The sequence below is a fragment of the Mastigoproctus giganteus genome, chromosome 9 (assembly GCF_048544385.1).
Source record: "Mastigoproctus giganteus isolate SK-2022 chromosome 9, ASM4854438v1, whole genome shotgun sequence".
Classification (NCBI taxonomy): domain Eukaryota; kingdom Metazoa; phylum Arthropoda; class Arachnida; order Uropygi; family Thelyphonidae; genus Mastigoproctus; species Mastigoproctus giganteus.
Genome location: NC_143583.1, coordinates 73,052,271 through 73,068,269, shown reverse-complemented (window position 1 = coordinate 73,068,269; position 15,999 = coordinate 73,052,271). Strand labels below are relative to the sequence as shown.

At 40.4% G+C, this 15,999-nt stretch overlaps 1 protein-coding gene across 4 annotated transcripts in view; it reads right to left on the bottom strand.

Moving 5' to 3' along the window:
* LOC150080448 (kielin/chordin-like protein) overlaps positions 1 to 15,999 on the bottom strand; it is a 1,054,752-nt gene that overhangs the window by 383,221 nt on the left and 655,532 nt on the right. For all 4 annotated transcript variants that reach the window (XR_016547392.1, XM_090381408.1, XM_090381409.1 and 1 more), the window contains one exon: positions 7,632 to 7,811. Coding sequence is in view for 3 of the 4 variants with exons in the window: in XM_090381408.1 (XP_090237534.1) it covers positions 7,632 to 7,811 (180 nt within the window). In the remaining variant the exon portion in view is untranslated. The remainder of the gene's footprint in view (positions 1 to 7,631; positions 7,812 to 15,999) is intronic.

Genomic DNA, 15,999 nt, shown 5'->3' with positions numbered 1-15,999 from the left:
TCCTGATTGGGGGTTCCACCTCGTGATGGGTATTGCTACCAACTATACGGAGTGGTTGTTGTTATGTCTGATGTTACCATTGGTCGAGGGACTCTCTGACAATACTACAGGTGTTCAGGATTGCGACTTTCTGGAGTTCCTTGTAGGTGTTCGCTGGGAGACCTATTGCTGCTAGGCTGTTATGTAGAGTTTTTGGCACCATACCTGTGGTTGACATGATGATTGGGATGGTCGTTACTTGTTGCATATGCCACATCTCTTTGATCTCCTGTCTTAGGTTTGTGTACTTCCTGATTTTTTCCCCATGGGTTTTCTGCAGGTTGCCAGTGTTGGGTACCACTATGTCAATCAGATAGGTAGCCTTTTCCTTCTTGTCCACAAGGGTTATGTCCGGTCTGTTGTGCGGGATGGTCTTATCCGTTATTATGGCACGACCCCAGTACAGCTTGTGGGTTGGGATCTCTAGTACTGCCTGGGGTTTGTACTTGTACTACGGTACACTTTCTTCAATCAACTGGTATTTCCTTGCTAGCTTCTGATGTATTATCCTGGCTACCTGGTCGTGTCTATGAGTGTACTCAGTCTGGGTGATCATCTTGCATCCTGCAGTGATGTGTTGGATCGTTTCTGAGGCCAGGTGGCATCGTCGACATGTGTCATCTAACACTCCAGGCTCCTTGGCGATGTATTTTCTATAGTTCCTGGTGTTGATTACCTGGTCTTGGATGGCGAGCATGAATCCTTCAGTCTCGGGGAAGAGCATCCTGCTTGTGAGCCATGCATTGGAAGCAATTTTATCTATGTGAGCCTGATGGAGATCATTGTAGTGTCTGCCATGTAGTGTCTTCTCTGCCCATCTTTCTAGCTTTGTTTGTACTTCCTAGTTGGGGGGGGATTTGTTTGTTGGTTTGTTATTTGGTTTTTAGGAGCATTAGCAACCAAGGCCATATTGCTCCAGGATATGCGGTGGTCATTCCCCGACCTTTCCGCATCTTCCATATTTGGTGGTGACGGGCTTGAACCCCGGTCTAATCAAGAAGCGTGTGCTATGCACTGCTGCTCCTTCCTACCTGGCTAAGAGGCGCCTGTTGGGGGGAACTCCTTGCTTAGGTTGAGTGGGGTATACCACTTGTCTATCTTCCTTATGGCCTGGTGGAGTGCTGCTGTGTGTTTCTGGTTAACTATCGTTCAGTAATCCTTCAGGTTAACTATCGCTGTCTTCTGTTGCTCAATGAGGTCTATCAGGCCCCTTCCTCCTTCTACCCAGGCAATTGTCAGTCTCTCCACAGCAGATTTCGGGTGGTGGTGGTGGTGTTGGTGGCTCTTGGTCATCATTGTCCTTGTCTTTCTCATGATATTCTCCAGCTCGGTGTTAGTCCAATCTATGACCCCAAAGGAGTATGTTAGCACTGGGACTGCATGTTTATGTCTTTAACTGTGTTCCCTCCATTCAGCTTTGCTTTCAGCAGGCTTCTGAGACTCTGATGGTATTTTTCGGTCAGGCAGGCCTTAATTTCCTTGTGTTGTAACTGCTGAGCCTGCATCATCCCCAAGTATTTATAGGCTTCTCCCTCTGCCATGGCTTCAATATCTTTACCACTCTGCAGCTATTATTATTATTATGTTGTTGCTCTTATATTATTTCACCCTGATTGGGGGATTGCACTCCGTGATGGGTACTGCTACCAAGTATACAGGGTGGTTGTAATGTCTGGTGTTATTGTTTGTTGAGGAAATCTCTGACTATCCTACAGATGTTCAGGATTGCGACTTTCTGGAGTTCGTTGTAGGTATTCTCTGGGAGACCTATTGCTGCTAGGTTGCTATGTAGTCTTTGGCACCATACTGGTAATTGGCACAATGATCGGGATGGTCGATACTTCTTGCATATGCCACATCTCCTTGACTTCATGTCTCAAGTTTGTGTACTTCCTTTGCAAATTTCCATTGCAAATTTTTTCCTCATGGGTTTTCTGGACATTGCTAGTGTTGGGCACCACTATGTCAATCAGGTAGGTAGCCTTTTCCATCTTGTCTACAACGATTATGTCGTCTGTTGTGTGGGATGGTCTTATCCATTATTATGGTGCAGTCCCAGTACAGCTTGTGGGTTCGGGTCTCTAGTACTGCCAGGAGTTCATACTTGTAGTATGGTACACTTTCTTTGGTCAACTGGTATTTCCTCACTAGCTTCTGATGTATTATCCTGGCTACCTGGTTATGTCTATGAGTGTACTCAGTCTGGGTGATCACCTTGCAACCCGTGGTGATGTGTTGGATCGTTTCTGAGGCCAGGTGGCATCGTCGACATGTGTCATCTGACATTCTGGGCTCCTTTGCGATGTATTTTCTATAGTTTCTGGTGTTGATTACCTGGTCTTGGATGGCCAGCATGAATCCTTCAGTCTCTGGGAAGAGCTTCCCCCTTGTGAGCCATACACTGGAAGCATTGTTATCGATATGATCTTGATGGAGGTCATTGTAGTGTCTTCTTTGCCCATCTTTCTAACTTTGTTTCTTGTACTGCATGGGCGGGAGGGGTTTCCTCGCTTAGGTTGAGTGGGGTATACCACTTATCTATCTTCCTTATGGCTTGATGGAGTGGTGCTATGTTGTTCTCGAAGTAATCCCTCAGGTTAACTATCGCTGTTTTTTGCTGTTCTATCATGTCTATCAGACCTCTTCTTCCCTCTTTCCGAGCTATTGTTAGTCTCTCCACTGCTGACTTCGGGTGGTGTTGGCGGCTCTTGGTCATCATTGACTTTGTTTTTAGCATGATATCTAGCTTTGTGTTGGTCCAATCGCATGATATCTTCTAGCTCGGTGTTAGTTATTATTATTACAGATGTGTGGAAGTTTGCCTTTAGCCAGTGGGTAGCTGACTGCTGGAACAGACTTCCATCTGTTGCTGTGGGAGTTGATAGCTTAAATAAATTTAAGGCTGAACTAGACAAACATTTGGAGTGACCGGATGGGTGAAATGGGAAGTTTTTTTTTTTTTTTTTTTTGGTGATGCAATATAAATTTGCTTCCTTGCATCATATGCCTCAACTAATGCTAATTCTAATACTTATTATTAGCCAAGGAAGCCTGAGGCTTATGCTGCACCAGCCAAAAAAAATTTCTTAGTTACCCTGAGAGAGAGAGAGAGAGAGAAGTAGAAGGGAATCACCAAGAATGATGATATCCTGCTCAGGACTCTGTGTGTACTCCTACTTTAATTTTTATTTTATCAGTGCTTATTATTAAAATCCTTTATTGCATGTTTCTATCTTTACATAGACTATTCAAAAGAAAACACAGCAATAGCACTCAACGTTGCCCAAATAAACATGCCCAGTGGTTAACACAAATTATTTAAACAACAAAAAACAAACACATAATATGAAGTTGAATGACAGTAAGATGATACTTAATCACTGTATTTATATTTTCTATTTACAAAAACTATTTATATATTACATTACATAATTACAGAAGGTATTATATTTGCAGCATGCAACATTCACTGAAGTTCTGTACTTTCTTCACTTGTGAGGTGACAAGTTACTGTAGGTAAAAGGGCATCAATACAATGGTGTCAAAAGGATTAGATTTCATTGATGAGCTTCATAATTGAGTTCACTGGAGATCCTTTTTTGATAACCTGGTTCTTTGGAGAATCTCACAAAATCAAAGTATTAGATGTTGTTGGATCAGGCTAAGCATCTGAATCAGGATGAACCTGCCTGTGATACACTGTTAGTGTTTAATGTGACATTCTGAGAAGTGTTTAATGTGACATTCTGTTAGTGTTTAATGTAATACAGGAACAGGATAGCATTTAGGCTGTAGATGGGGATCCTCTAGTGACAGAAATCCCACACCTGGGGAATGACAGTCATATCAGCAAGTAGTTTTACAGTAGCTATTAGTCTGATGTCTCCCATTCTCATTGGCTATCTGGAAATGGTTATTGCAAGTGTGAGATCATTGGTGCTACAACTAGCTTGGACCCAGTGCTCGAATGTAGCCCATCTCAATAGTCAAAAATCCTGTGAAAACTGGTGCTTCAGAGTAATGGGGTAACAGATCCTCATGGCTCATAAAGAGTGGAGATGGTGTCGATATAATGCTTTGTTATGCAAACGTGCAACAGATGCTGCTTTGCATTCCATTTCAGTTTATGCACTCATGCTGTGATGATATCAAGGTGATTACTGAATGTGAGTTTTTAGTTGAAAAAAACTCCTAAATCAGTGTGCTGTTCAGCTACAGTTATGGAGATACCATCCAGAGATGGATAGATCTCAGTCTGGAATTGTCTCAGTGAGAAGATTTATCTTCATTCCCTAAATTACGATGTATTCTGATAGCTGGCCGAATAGGCTTTGGTTGAGGATAGCATTGTAGACATTGACAAGCTATCTGTAATGTATTAACTTAGAGCCCTCACCATGAAATGAAGGACACCATCAGAGCTCATCATTCCATTGGCAGGGATGGAGTTGATGGCAGTACTTAACTGTGTCATTGATTGGCTCCTGGCTGACAGTGATGGCATGAAACATTACCAGATGTTTGAAAGCATTCCAGTCAGCGAAATCGATCTTCCAATGTGGTATTTTCAATGGATAGCATGGCTTCCCACTGCAAAGCATGGATATCACTGGGAACTGATTACTACTGTAAAGGGTTTCTTCAATATCCCATGTACACAGAGGAGAGTAGAGGGCAAATGGAGAGATCACTGGCAGGAAATGTGCAGGAAGGCATGTAGAAGAAGATGTTAGAACCAACATTTAGATGGGTTGGGTCATTGTTTTCAAGCAGGTGGTTGATAGTCTGACCTCTTCCATTGATGTTAGCACTATCCCACAGTCTATTATGTCCATTAAAATCCCCTAATAGCAAAAAAGGGGGAGGCAGCAAAAAGACAGAGCAAATAGTTAAGAGGAACTCTACTGTTAAACAAACTGTTGCTACCTTTATGATAGTGGCAAGAAGCATAGATTGAAAAGGGATATGGTTATCCACAAGGATTGTGAATCCTCCACAGATGGGTCCATCCCCAGCTCTGCCTTTCTGAATGATGATACAGTTGCACAAATAAGGGTGTTCATTTACCTTTAAATATGTCTCCTGTAAGCAAAAATAAGTTGACTAATGCTTACATAGGAAGGACTTGATGTCATCACTATATTGATGGAATCCACAGCAATTCCATTGCATGAATTTGAATATGGCCATTATTTAGATTTATTGGATCCTTCTGTTAGCTTCCAAAGGCAGAAGGCTATGTTTTTTCAGTCCTTGGTTTATTCTTCTTTGAAAAGAAAGGGTGCTGGCCAGTGTCTATTTTTGCTTCTTCTGGAAAGAGTACACGGACCGAGTCATCTGATACCTCCTTAACCTCTACATCCATTATTTCTTGTATTGCAAGTGGCCCCTCCAGTTTTTTTGCTTTTCTTTACCACTCTGTTTGGGTAGTGGTGGAGTACTAGGAGGTATGGATAATGGAGTTGCAGCTGACTGTGTTTTCAGTTTGTTTTTCTGAGCTCTATAAATAGTGTGCAATGGGAGTGAATGACCCTCTTGGTGGAACAGTCATATTAGTTTGCATCTCAATGAATGTTTCCCTGCAACTTTCCCAACATATACAATCTTGTTGCTATTTATTGGCTTCACTGCTTTCCTTACCTCCGGATAGGATATGTCAGCTCTGCCTTGGGCTTTTGTATGCATACTCGTAGCTAAATATCTCACAATTTCTTTCATGATCCGTTGCAACACGTCAATCACATGCAACGGCAACAAGATGAGCCATTTGCAAGTGCCCATAATTTTGACACTTGAAGCATCTTAAGGGAGTTGGCACATGTGGACTTACTGGGCAATGCAGATACCCAGCTGTCACTTAATTAGGAGATATTGGTAAGTTGAAAGTAAAGATGAGGCTTCTATGCCAGGGGAATTATGCAGTTTCTAGTGTGTACCAGATTCTCATCCCAAGGTACATATATTCTCTTTACAGCTATCACTCCTTTTTTAGAACAGATTTCCTCATATGACACTTCCATTAGATTTCACTTGGAGATCATGTCATGAGTTGAATTTAGTGTCTTACAAGGAGTAACTGTAATCAGTATTTTCCAACAGAGGTGGCTCAAAGAAGCTATTTTGAATGCAGTTAATTTTTAGTTTCTATTAAAATATCAAAATTTCACTGTAGCCATTTCACTGATTTCAGGGAAGATGTTGCCCTTTAGAATTAGAAGGGCAACATATTCCCTACTGATTTTTCTGTAGTGGAATGAATTATCAGGAAGAGTGGTATAGGTCCTACTGTTTCTTCTGTTCTGGGTCATTTTGCTATACTGACAATGCTATTATCAACTATATTACTATCTAGTAGGACCATGTTGGGGTCCCAGAAGAAAAACTTTGATTATCAGGATTCATGAGTGTTTCTATATGGTTCAGTGTCTCAGCTGCCCACCCACCACAGAGCCCAAATAGGATGCCCATTTCCATGGGACACCAGGGCTACCCAAATACCATATCCACACCTATGCCAGCCCGAATATCTCTCAGACCGTGAGAGTAGGGAATGGTTGACCCTTGTAAGTGAACCCTCCAGCTGATTGATCCTGGGCAAGCCATCCCATGACAACCCAACTTGTCAACGCAGGAACCAAAGTGGGGTGTTGAAGCCTAACCCCTCAACTACAAGCTCCCCTTTTTAGGTTTCCACAAGTTGCGGTTCATGGCAAAAATGCCAGATTTGTATGGTGGTAACCTGGAATGCCAGATTTGTATGGTGGTAACCTGGAATGCCAGATTTGTATGGTGGTAACCATCACTGGGTCCCAGTGATGCTAATCTTGAGCACTAGTAACATCACTGGAAAGTTCTCTCACCACATACAGGTGCCCATGTCAAGGGGTCTGACTTCTATGCCAGGGAAAATTATGCAGTCATAGCTATATACAAAATTGTTTGTTTGTTATTTTGTTTTTAGGAGCATTAGCAACTAAGGCCATACTGCTCCGGGGATATGCGGTGGTCATTCCCTGATCTTTCCACATCCTCCGTACTTGGTGGTCACGGGCTCAAACCCCAGTCTAATCAAGAAGCGTGTGCTACGCACTGCTGCTCCTGCCCACCTGGCTATGGAGGCACCCTATATACAAAATGATGCATTCACACAACCTGTAGGATGGTTAAATAGTATTAATAATGCTCTCTGGGGGAAATCCATTACCTGAATTGTTATACTGCCACAGCAGTTTTTTTGCTAACAATCCACATTGATTAGATAAGGACTGTTGACAACAAAATTAATGATATAATACTGGATCTTTTGGACAGGAATGAAATTATAAGGGAATCACAACATAGCTTTGTTAAGGAAGAAATCATACCTGATTTCCCCTTCAGTCTTATAAGATATTTTATGATAGTCAGAAAATAACTGGATGTAAGCATCATAAATTAGTAAATATTTTGATACAGTTATGCAGAGATACTTAAGATTAATATGAAAAATGTATTGTTCTTTAATTATTTAGAAGTGTGAATTATGAGTTTTCTTAATGAGAATGAAATTCAATATTATTAAAATCAATTTTCTAATGAAGCAGATTACTAACTATACATGTGCATTCTTGACATTCATCTTCAGAATCAGGCCAGATATCTCCCTCTGAAAAGACGACTCCATTCACTGAACATGATGGTGGACACTCAGGGCAGCATTTATCAGGTGATACAATGGCATTTGCACAGTATACAGGAGAACACTTTTGCTTCACACAGTTCACAAAACCATCCTACAACATAACAAAATATACACAATAATTAATTACAAAGTATAAATCATTCTATCCGAGAGAGAGAGAGAAGAGAGAGAGAGAGAGAGAGAGAGAGAGATGAATAACTATGACTTTGTGGTGCTACACTTCCTAGATCTACTTACACTGAATATACAATAAAGTCTAATATCTATATGTTTTAGGGATTGGGAGCCCTATTCATTTTCCATTTACATTACAATCAAATGCTTGCATTCAACGTATAAATATGTAAATCACTAGAAGTCCCTGGAAAGCCTTCAGAGAATTAATCCTGGAAGCTACTAGGCTTTTCATACCAACTAAGAAATACGGTTCAAGATTTAAGACTAAATGGATGTTAGATGAAGTAATGAGGCTTGTGGCAGAGAACAAAAATGCATGGGATGCATATAAATTAGCAGGTGACACAGAAGCCTATGGCAGATATAAGATAGTCTGTAATCAAGTCACAAAGGAGGTTAGGCAAGCGAAGGCTGATTACGAAAAATCCTTGGCAAATGATGCAAAGAAAAACAACAGACTTCTTTATTTATGTTATTATTGTTATTGTTTGGTTTTTAGGAGCAGTACTTTATTTACCATTAGCATTAGCATTAGTAGAGGCATTTGATGCAAGAAAGCAAGCTTATGCAGCATCAGCCAAAAAAAAAAATAAAGTAAAATAAATAAATAAAAAATAACCACTTCCACTTCACCCCTCTGTTCATTCGAAATACCTGTCCAGCTGAGCCTTAAACTTATTTAGGCTATCAACTTCCACGACAAGGAATGGAAGTCTGTTCCACCTACCAAACACCTGCTGGCTAAAGGCAAATTTCGGCACATCTATCCTACATCTGTCTTTCCTCAATTTGAATTTATGCCCTCTCAGGTGATTATTCTGAGCAAGAGAAAGAATCCCATCAGCACTGAGCATGCTCAAACCATTCAAGGCTTTGTACACCTCTATCAGATCACCTCGCTGGTGCCTAGTCTCCAGACATTGTAATTCGCAAAACTTAAGCCTTTCTTCGTAAGAGCACCCCTTTGATCCATTCACTAATCTTGTTGCCCTTCTCTGTACTCATTCCAGCAGCTCCACATCCTTCTTGAAATGAGGCCTCCAGGCCTGTATACAGTACTCTAGGTGTGGCCTGACCATTGCCTTATACAAGGGAATAATCACCTCCTTATCCCTGCTAGAAAAATTCCTATATATCATTGACAATACACCATGAGCTACTCTTGCTGCCCATCTGCACTGCTCAGAGAATTTCATATCTGCCTGCACAACCACCCCCAGGTCTCTTTCATTCTCTACCAGTGTCAGTGTAGTACCATGGAGTTGATCCTTTGCTCTGAGGTTGCTGTTTCCCATATGTAGTACTTTACATTTGTCAATGTTAAACTTCATTTGCCACCTCTCAGCCCATCTGCTCAACCTTTCCAGATCCTGTTGCAGCAGCATAGTGTCAGTAGTGTCCTTGACAACCCTGCCAACCTTTGTATCGTCTGCAAACTTGGACATTAAGCTTGATATACCATCATCAATATCATTTATAAATACAGAAAACAATAATGGACCCAATACTGAACCCTGAGGGACTCCACTAATAACATCCACGATGAGCAGTGTCCATTGATTACCACTCTCTGTCTTCTCCCCCTCAACCACCCCTTTATCCATAGCAGCAATTTGCCTCCAATGCCACACTGCTCCAATTTGTGCAGCAGTCTTCCCTTGTGCAACAGTATAAAAAGCCTTTATAAGATCCAAGTATATAATATCAAAGTTATTCCCTGCATCCAGTTCTTTTGTGACTGCATCATAGTATCCAATCAAATTGGTCAGGCAAGACTTCCCCTTAACAAAACCATGCTGTGTCCGAGCTATAACTGAAGTCTTTTCTAGATGATCCTGCAGTGCTTCTTTAACCACTGCCTCCATTAATTTTCCGGGAACAGAAGTTAAACTCACATGTCTATAATTACTTGTGTCAGCCTTTGATCCTCCTTTGTGAATTGGGGTCACATTTCCACACATCTCCAGTCCATGGGTACCTCCCCTCAGTCCAAGGAAGCTCTCATAATTATGGCTAAGGATTTGCTTATTTCCTTTGCTGCCTCCTTTAATATAACTGGATAGATCCAATCCACCCCAGGTGCCTTTCTTGTGTTTTACTCTCCTCCACTTTACTCTCAGTTATTACAAGATTCTCTAGCTTACTGCCAGAGTTGAATACACCTCTGGCATTCCCCTCGCTGAATAACTCCTCATGTGTGAATGTCGATGCAAAATATTCATTTAGTTTGTTAGCTACCTGAGCAGGATCATCAACAGTTGACCCATCGATATCAAGTGGGCCAATCTGATTCATCCCCTTCCTTCTAGAGTTTACATAAGTAAAGAACTCTTTGCTGTTTTTCTTCGCATCCCTTGCCAAGGATTTCTCGTAATCTGCCTTCGCCTGCCTAACCTCTTTTGTAACTTGGTTACAGATCAACTTGTATCTATCAAAGGCTTCTGTGTCACGTGTTAATTTGTATGTATCCCATGCATTTTTCTTCTCTGCCATATGCCTCATTAGTTCATCTGACATCCATTCAGGCCTAAACCTTGAACAATATTTCTTAGTTGGTATGTAAAGCCTAGTAGTTTCCAAGATAAGTTCTTTGAATGCTTCCCATTTTGAATTTGCTGTTGGTAACATTATCAGTTGATCCCACTGTATAGAATTTAAATACTGTCTCAGTCCACCATAGTCACCTTTATGAAAGCAATAACCCTTCCCTTTACGCCTAATGGTAGTTACCTTAATTAGGTAGTTACGCCTAATGGTAGCAGGTATATATGCACCTGTTTCTATTCTTAGCTACCCTAACACAACCCATGTGTTTACTTGTAACGCAATGACTACCAGCAGTCTCTGAAATATCCTGCATCTTGTTTTTCCGACTTCTGCTCATTTCAATAGAAGCAGTGCAAGAATCACTTCCACCTCTGCCACTGGCTACTGTTAATCTATTAGTCCTTGTATCTCCCCCCCAACTAGCAGTTTTCCGACCCACCTAACACTGCCTCGACAGCATCAGCAAAAATTCTTGCACCCTTTCTATTTAAGTGTATCCCATCCCTGTAGAAGCAATCTCTCCTGTTAACAAGTACTGCAATCTCTCCTGTTAACAAAGGAAGTGAAGCCAGTTGACATCGATGGACAGGGCAGTGTCGAGTCAGTTTGGTGTGACATAAGCATAGGGAAATCAAAATTGAGAGTAGGAGTGTGCTATAGGCCTAATGACTCTGATGAGTATAATAATATATTGTACAGGGAAATAGAGTGGGCCAGTAAATCAGAGAGTCTTATAATGGGAGATTTGCAGATGATACAAAGGTTGGCAGGGTCGTTAAGGACACTACTGACGCTATGCTGCTGCAACAGGATCTGGAAAGGTTGAACAGATGGGCTGAGAGGTGGCAAATGAAGTTTAACATTGACAAATGTAAAGTACTACATATGGGTAACAGTAACCCCAGAGCAATGTATCAACTCTGTGGTACTACACTGACAGTGGTGGAGAATGAAAAGGACCTGGGGGTAATTGTGCAGGCAGATATGAAGTTCTCTGAGCAGTGCAGACGAGTTGCAAGAGTAGCTCATGGTGTCTTGTCAATGATATACAGGAATTTTTCTAGCCAGTTTCTGTACCAGTTACCTCTTTGAGTAACTCCCACTTCAGAACACTGTGATCACTGCCACCTAGTGGTTCATTTATCTGCAGATTCTTAATGCATGAAGAATCACTACTGATAATCAAATCAAGAGTATTACTCCCTCTAGTTGCCTCCCGAACATGCTGATGTAGAAAACAATCATCCAATAAATCCACAAAAGCCTTGCTAGTGTGTGAGTGACCAGCCCCAAATTCCAGTCAATATCTGGGAAATTAAAATCCCCCATTATAAGACTCTCTGATTTACTGGCCCACTCTATTTCTCTGTACAGTTTCTTATTATACTCAGCAGAGTCATTATGCCTACTCTCAATTTTGATCTCCCAATGCTTATGTCACACCAAACTGACTCGACACTGCACTGTCCAGCGATGTCAACTGGCTTCACTTCCTTGGATTTTATGTGTTTCTTAACTAATAGCATAACCCCTCCTCCCTTCCTATCCTGTCTATCCTTTCTGTAGACATTGTACTCCCCAAATTCCGGTTCTGCATTCCTTATATCTGTGTGACACCACGTCTCTGAAATCCCAACAATATCTGCCTTTGATGTTTTGAGCAATACCTCAAATTCATCAAATTTATTTACTAAACTCCTGGCGCCTCCGTAGCCAGGTGGGAAGGAGCAGTAGTGCGTAGCATACGCTTCTTGATTAGACCGGGGTTCGATCCCGTCACCACCAAATACGGAGGAAGCGGAAAGGTCAGGGAATGACCACCGCATATCCCGGAGCAATATGGCCTTAGTTGCTAATGCTCCTAAAAAAAAAAAAAAAAAAAAAAAAAAAAACTAAACTCCTAGCATTGGTGTACACGCAAGTATACATGCACCTGCTCTTCCTCTTAGCCACCCTAACACAACCCATGTGTTTACTTGTACCCCCATGATTCCCAGCAGTCTCTGAAATATCCTGCATCTTATTTTCCAGGCTGCTGCTCATTCCAATAGAAGCAGTGCAAGAATCACTTTCTCCTCTGCCAGTGGCTACAGTTAATCTATTAGTCCTTGTATCACCCCAATCTAGCAGTTTTCCAACCCACCTAACACTGCCTCGATAGCATCAGCAAACATTCTTGCACCCTTTCTATTTAAGTGTATCCCATCCCTGTAGAAGCAGTCTCTCCTGTTAACAAATACAGACCAGGCTGAAAAAAATTCTACCCCTTGAGCCCTGCACAATCTTTCCAGGGCCGAATTGATCGACAGGGCTCTCATCATATACTCCCTCCTATCGTGTCTGGTCAGAATTGCAGACACTTTCAAATTGAATCCTAATTCACGGCTTTTTTTCATCAGTGACCTGTACTTGTTAAGTAATTCTGCCGGTCTCCTACTCTTAATATCATTAGTGCCAACGTGTACAACTATATCACCTTTTGTGCCCTTAAAAGATGATATCCGCTCTACAACGCCATCAACCTTTGCCCCTGGCAGACATATCCTGGTTCTGTTCCACCTATCCTTTTTACAAAGCATGTTTCCTGTTTCCCTGACAATAGAGTCACCAACAACTACTAGTTCCTTTGGGACCAGCGCATTCTGCCTTGGGGGTTGCCGCTGTGTTGCGCGATGAATTTATGTAAACTATAGAAGGAAGGGGTTGAATCAGATTGTTCCACTTGATATTGGTGGTTCGACTGTTGATGATTCTGCTCAGATAGCTGATTAACTGAATGAGTATTTTGCATCTACATTCACACATGAGGAATTCTGTAAGAAAAGGGAGGACAGAAGTTTACTAAATCAAACAGGGAGCTAAATGATTTTGTAATAATGGAGAGCAAAGTGGAGGAGAAATTGTTGAAGTTAAACATAAAAACGGCACCTGGGGCAGATGGAATCTATCCAGTTATATTGAAGGAGGAAGCAAGGGAAGTTAGCAAACCCTTAGCCATAATTATGAGAGCATCCTTAAATTCAGGGGAGGTCACCATGGACTGGAGATGTGCAAATGTATCCCCAATTCACAAAGGGTATTCAAAGGGTGACACAAATTATTACTGACCTGTTAGTGTAACCTCTGTTCCAGAGAAAATAATGGAGTCACTGGTTAAAGAAATGATGCAGGATTGCCTAGACAAGACTGCAGTAATAGTTCAGACACAGCATAGGTTTGTTAAGTGGAAGTCTTGTGTGATCAATTTTATTGGATACTATGATGTGGTCACAAAGGAACTGAATGCAAAAAAAATAATTTTACTATCATATACTTGGATTTCAGGAAAGCTTTTGATAATACTGTTGCACATGGAAGACTGCTTTACAAATTGAAGCGGTATGGCATTAAGGGCAAATTGCTGCAATGGATAAAGATATGGTTGAGTGGGAGACGTGGACTAATGTTATTAGTGGAGTCCCCCAGGGTTCGGTGCTGGGCCCATTGTTGTTTTGTGTATTTATCAATGATATCAATGAAGGTATATCAGGCTTAATGTCCAAGTTTGTAGATGATAGAAAGGCTAGCCTGGTTTTTAATGACAGTAAAAACTGTATGCTACTGCAACAGGATCTAGAAAAGTTAGGCAGATGGTCTGAGAAGTAGCAACTGAAGTTTAACATTGACAAATGCAAAGTACTGCATATGGGTGGCAGTAACCCAAGAGACCCAATGTGGCAGTAACCCTGCAGCAGGTCATGGAGTTTTGTCAATGATATATAGGAATTTTGCTAGCAGAGAAAAAGAAGTGATTATCCCTTTGTATAAGGCAATGATCAGGCCACACCTTGGTTACTGCATACAGGTCTGCAGGCCTCATTTCAGGAAGGATGTAGAGTTGCTAGAATGAGTAAAAAGAAGGGCAACAAGATTGGTGAGAGGAACAAAGAGGTGCTCTTACCAAGAGAGGTTAAGTTCTGCAAGTTGCAGCATCTGGAGAACTAGGCACCTATGAGGTGATCTGATTGAGGTGCGTAAGGCCTTGAATGATTTGAGCAAGTTCAATGCTAATGGGATACTTCTGCTTGCTCCGATTAAGAACCTGAGGGGGCATGGATTCAAATTGAGGAAAGACAGTTGTAGAATAGATGTGCAGACATTTGCCTTCAGCCAGCAGGTGGTTGATTTCTAGAACACACTTTCATCTGTCATTGTGGTAGTTGACAGCTTAAATAAATTCAAGGCTGAACTAGACAAACGTTTGGAATGAATGGATGGGTGAAACGGGAAGGGTTTTTTTTGGCTGATCCTGCATAAGCTTGCTTTCCTGCATCATATGCCTCTACTATCCTAATACTAATGTTAATGCTAATACTAATGTTAATGCTAAGTCACTCATAATAAGACCTTCACAGGTAACATTTGATATTAAAAACACTTATTGTAGAATACTTTAACTATTTCTTTACCCATTTCAAATAAAAAAATTTTCTTTTGTTTTTCATATAGGAAAGAATTTAAAGAAAAAAAAAGAATATAAAATGAAACTCATTTGGAAAGGAAAGACTAATATGTGGGGAACTTGTGAGCAAAAGTACTGCTGGACTGAGTGGATGTTTACAAGACAAACTTTTGTGATGCAATCTTGGTCGGTATAATGGAAACAAAGTGTAATATCATCCATGCAGGTGCTATTCTTTCCTATGATATTTATTATGAATTTCATATAGGACATATCTAAAGGCTTTCAAATTATTTGAAAGACAAAAACACATATTGAATAAAGTTTGTGAACAAAATAAGAGACTATAATATAGTATTATAATATTCACTAATAGAATCAAATGTCTGCATTATATCATTGGATCACTCATTATGCCATTCTTATATACATAATCCTATCTTGATTACTATCATCCATAATATGTCATTTGACATTAAAAACACTTGCTGTAGAATACTTGAACTATTTCATTACCCATTTCTTTTGTTTTTTTGGTATATCATTAGAAAGCTTATCATGGGCATAAAGTATTAAATAGCAAACTTATGAAGTATTAAATAACAAATTTGAAAATAATGGAAATCAGAAGTTTGAATAATAAAAGCATTATAATATAGTTAAGCACTAATTTTTGAGAGTAATACTGTTATAGGGGATCAAATCCAGCTGTGAAGAATGAGTCCCCTTATTTTTTAATTCTTTTTGACAAAAAAATAACAATTTTTTCAATACCCACATACTGTTTTAAAAAATGTAAGCCAATGTCCATCACTATGAGGTTAATTTCTGTATAAATATTTTGTCACCTGTTAACTTCACCAGTGCAATTCATGTCCTGGGTATACAGTTTGTGCTATGTTCGAAATGAAAATCCCGCAGAACATTTTCTTGGTGATTAATTCATAATCAAGACAATTTTTAATAGGTGTTAATAACAGTCATATTTGTTACTTTTCCTTTTTTTAAATTACATTAGCATTAGTAGAGGCATTTGATGCAAGAAAGCAAGCTTATGCAGCATCAGCCGAAAAAAAAAAAAAAAAAAAACCACTTCCACTTCACCCCTCTGTTC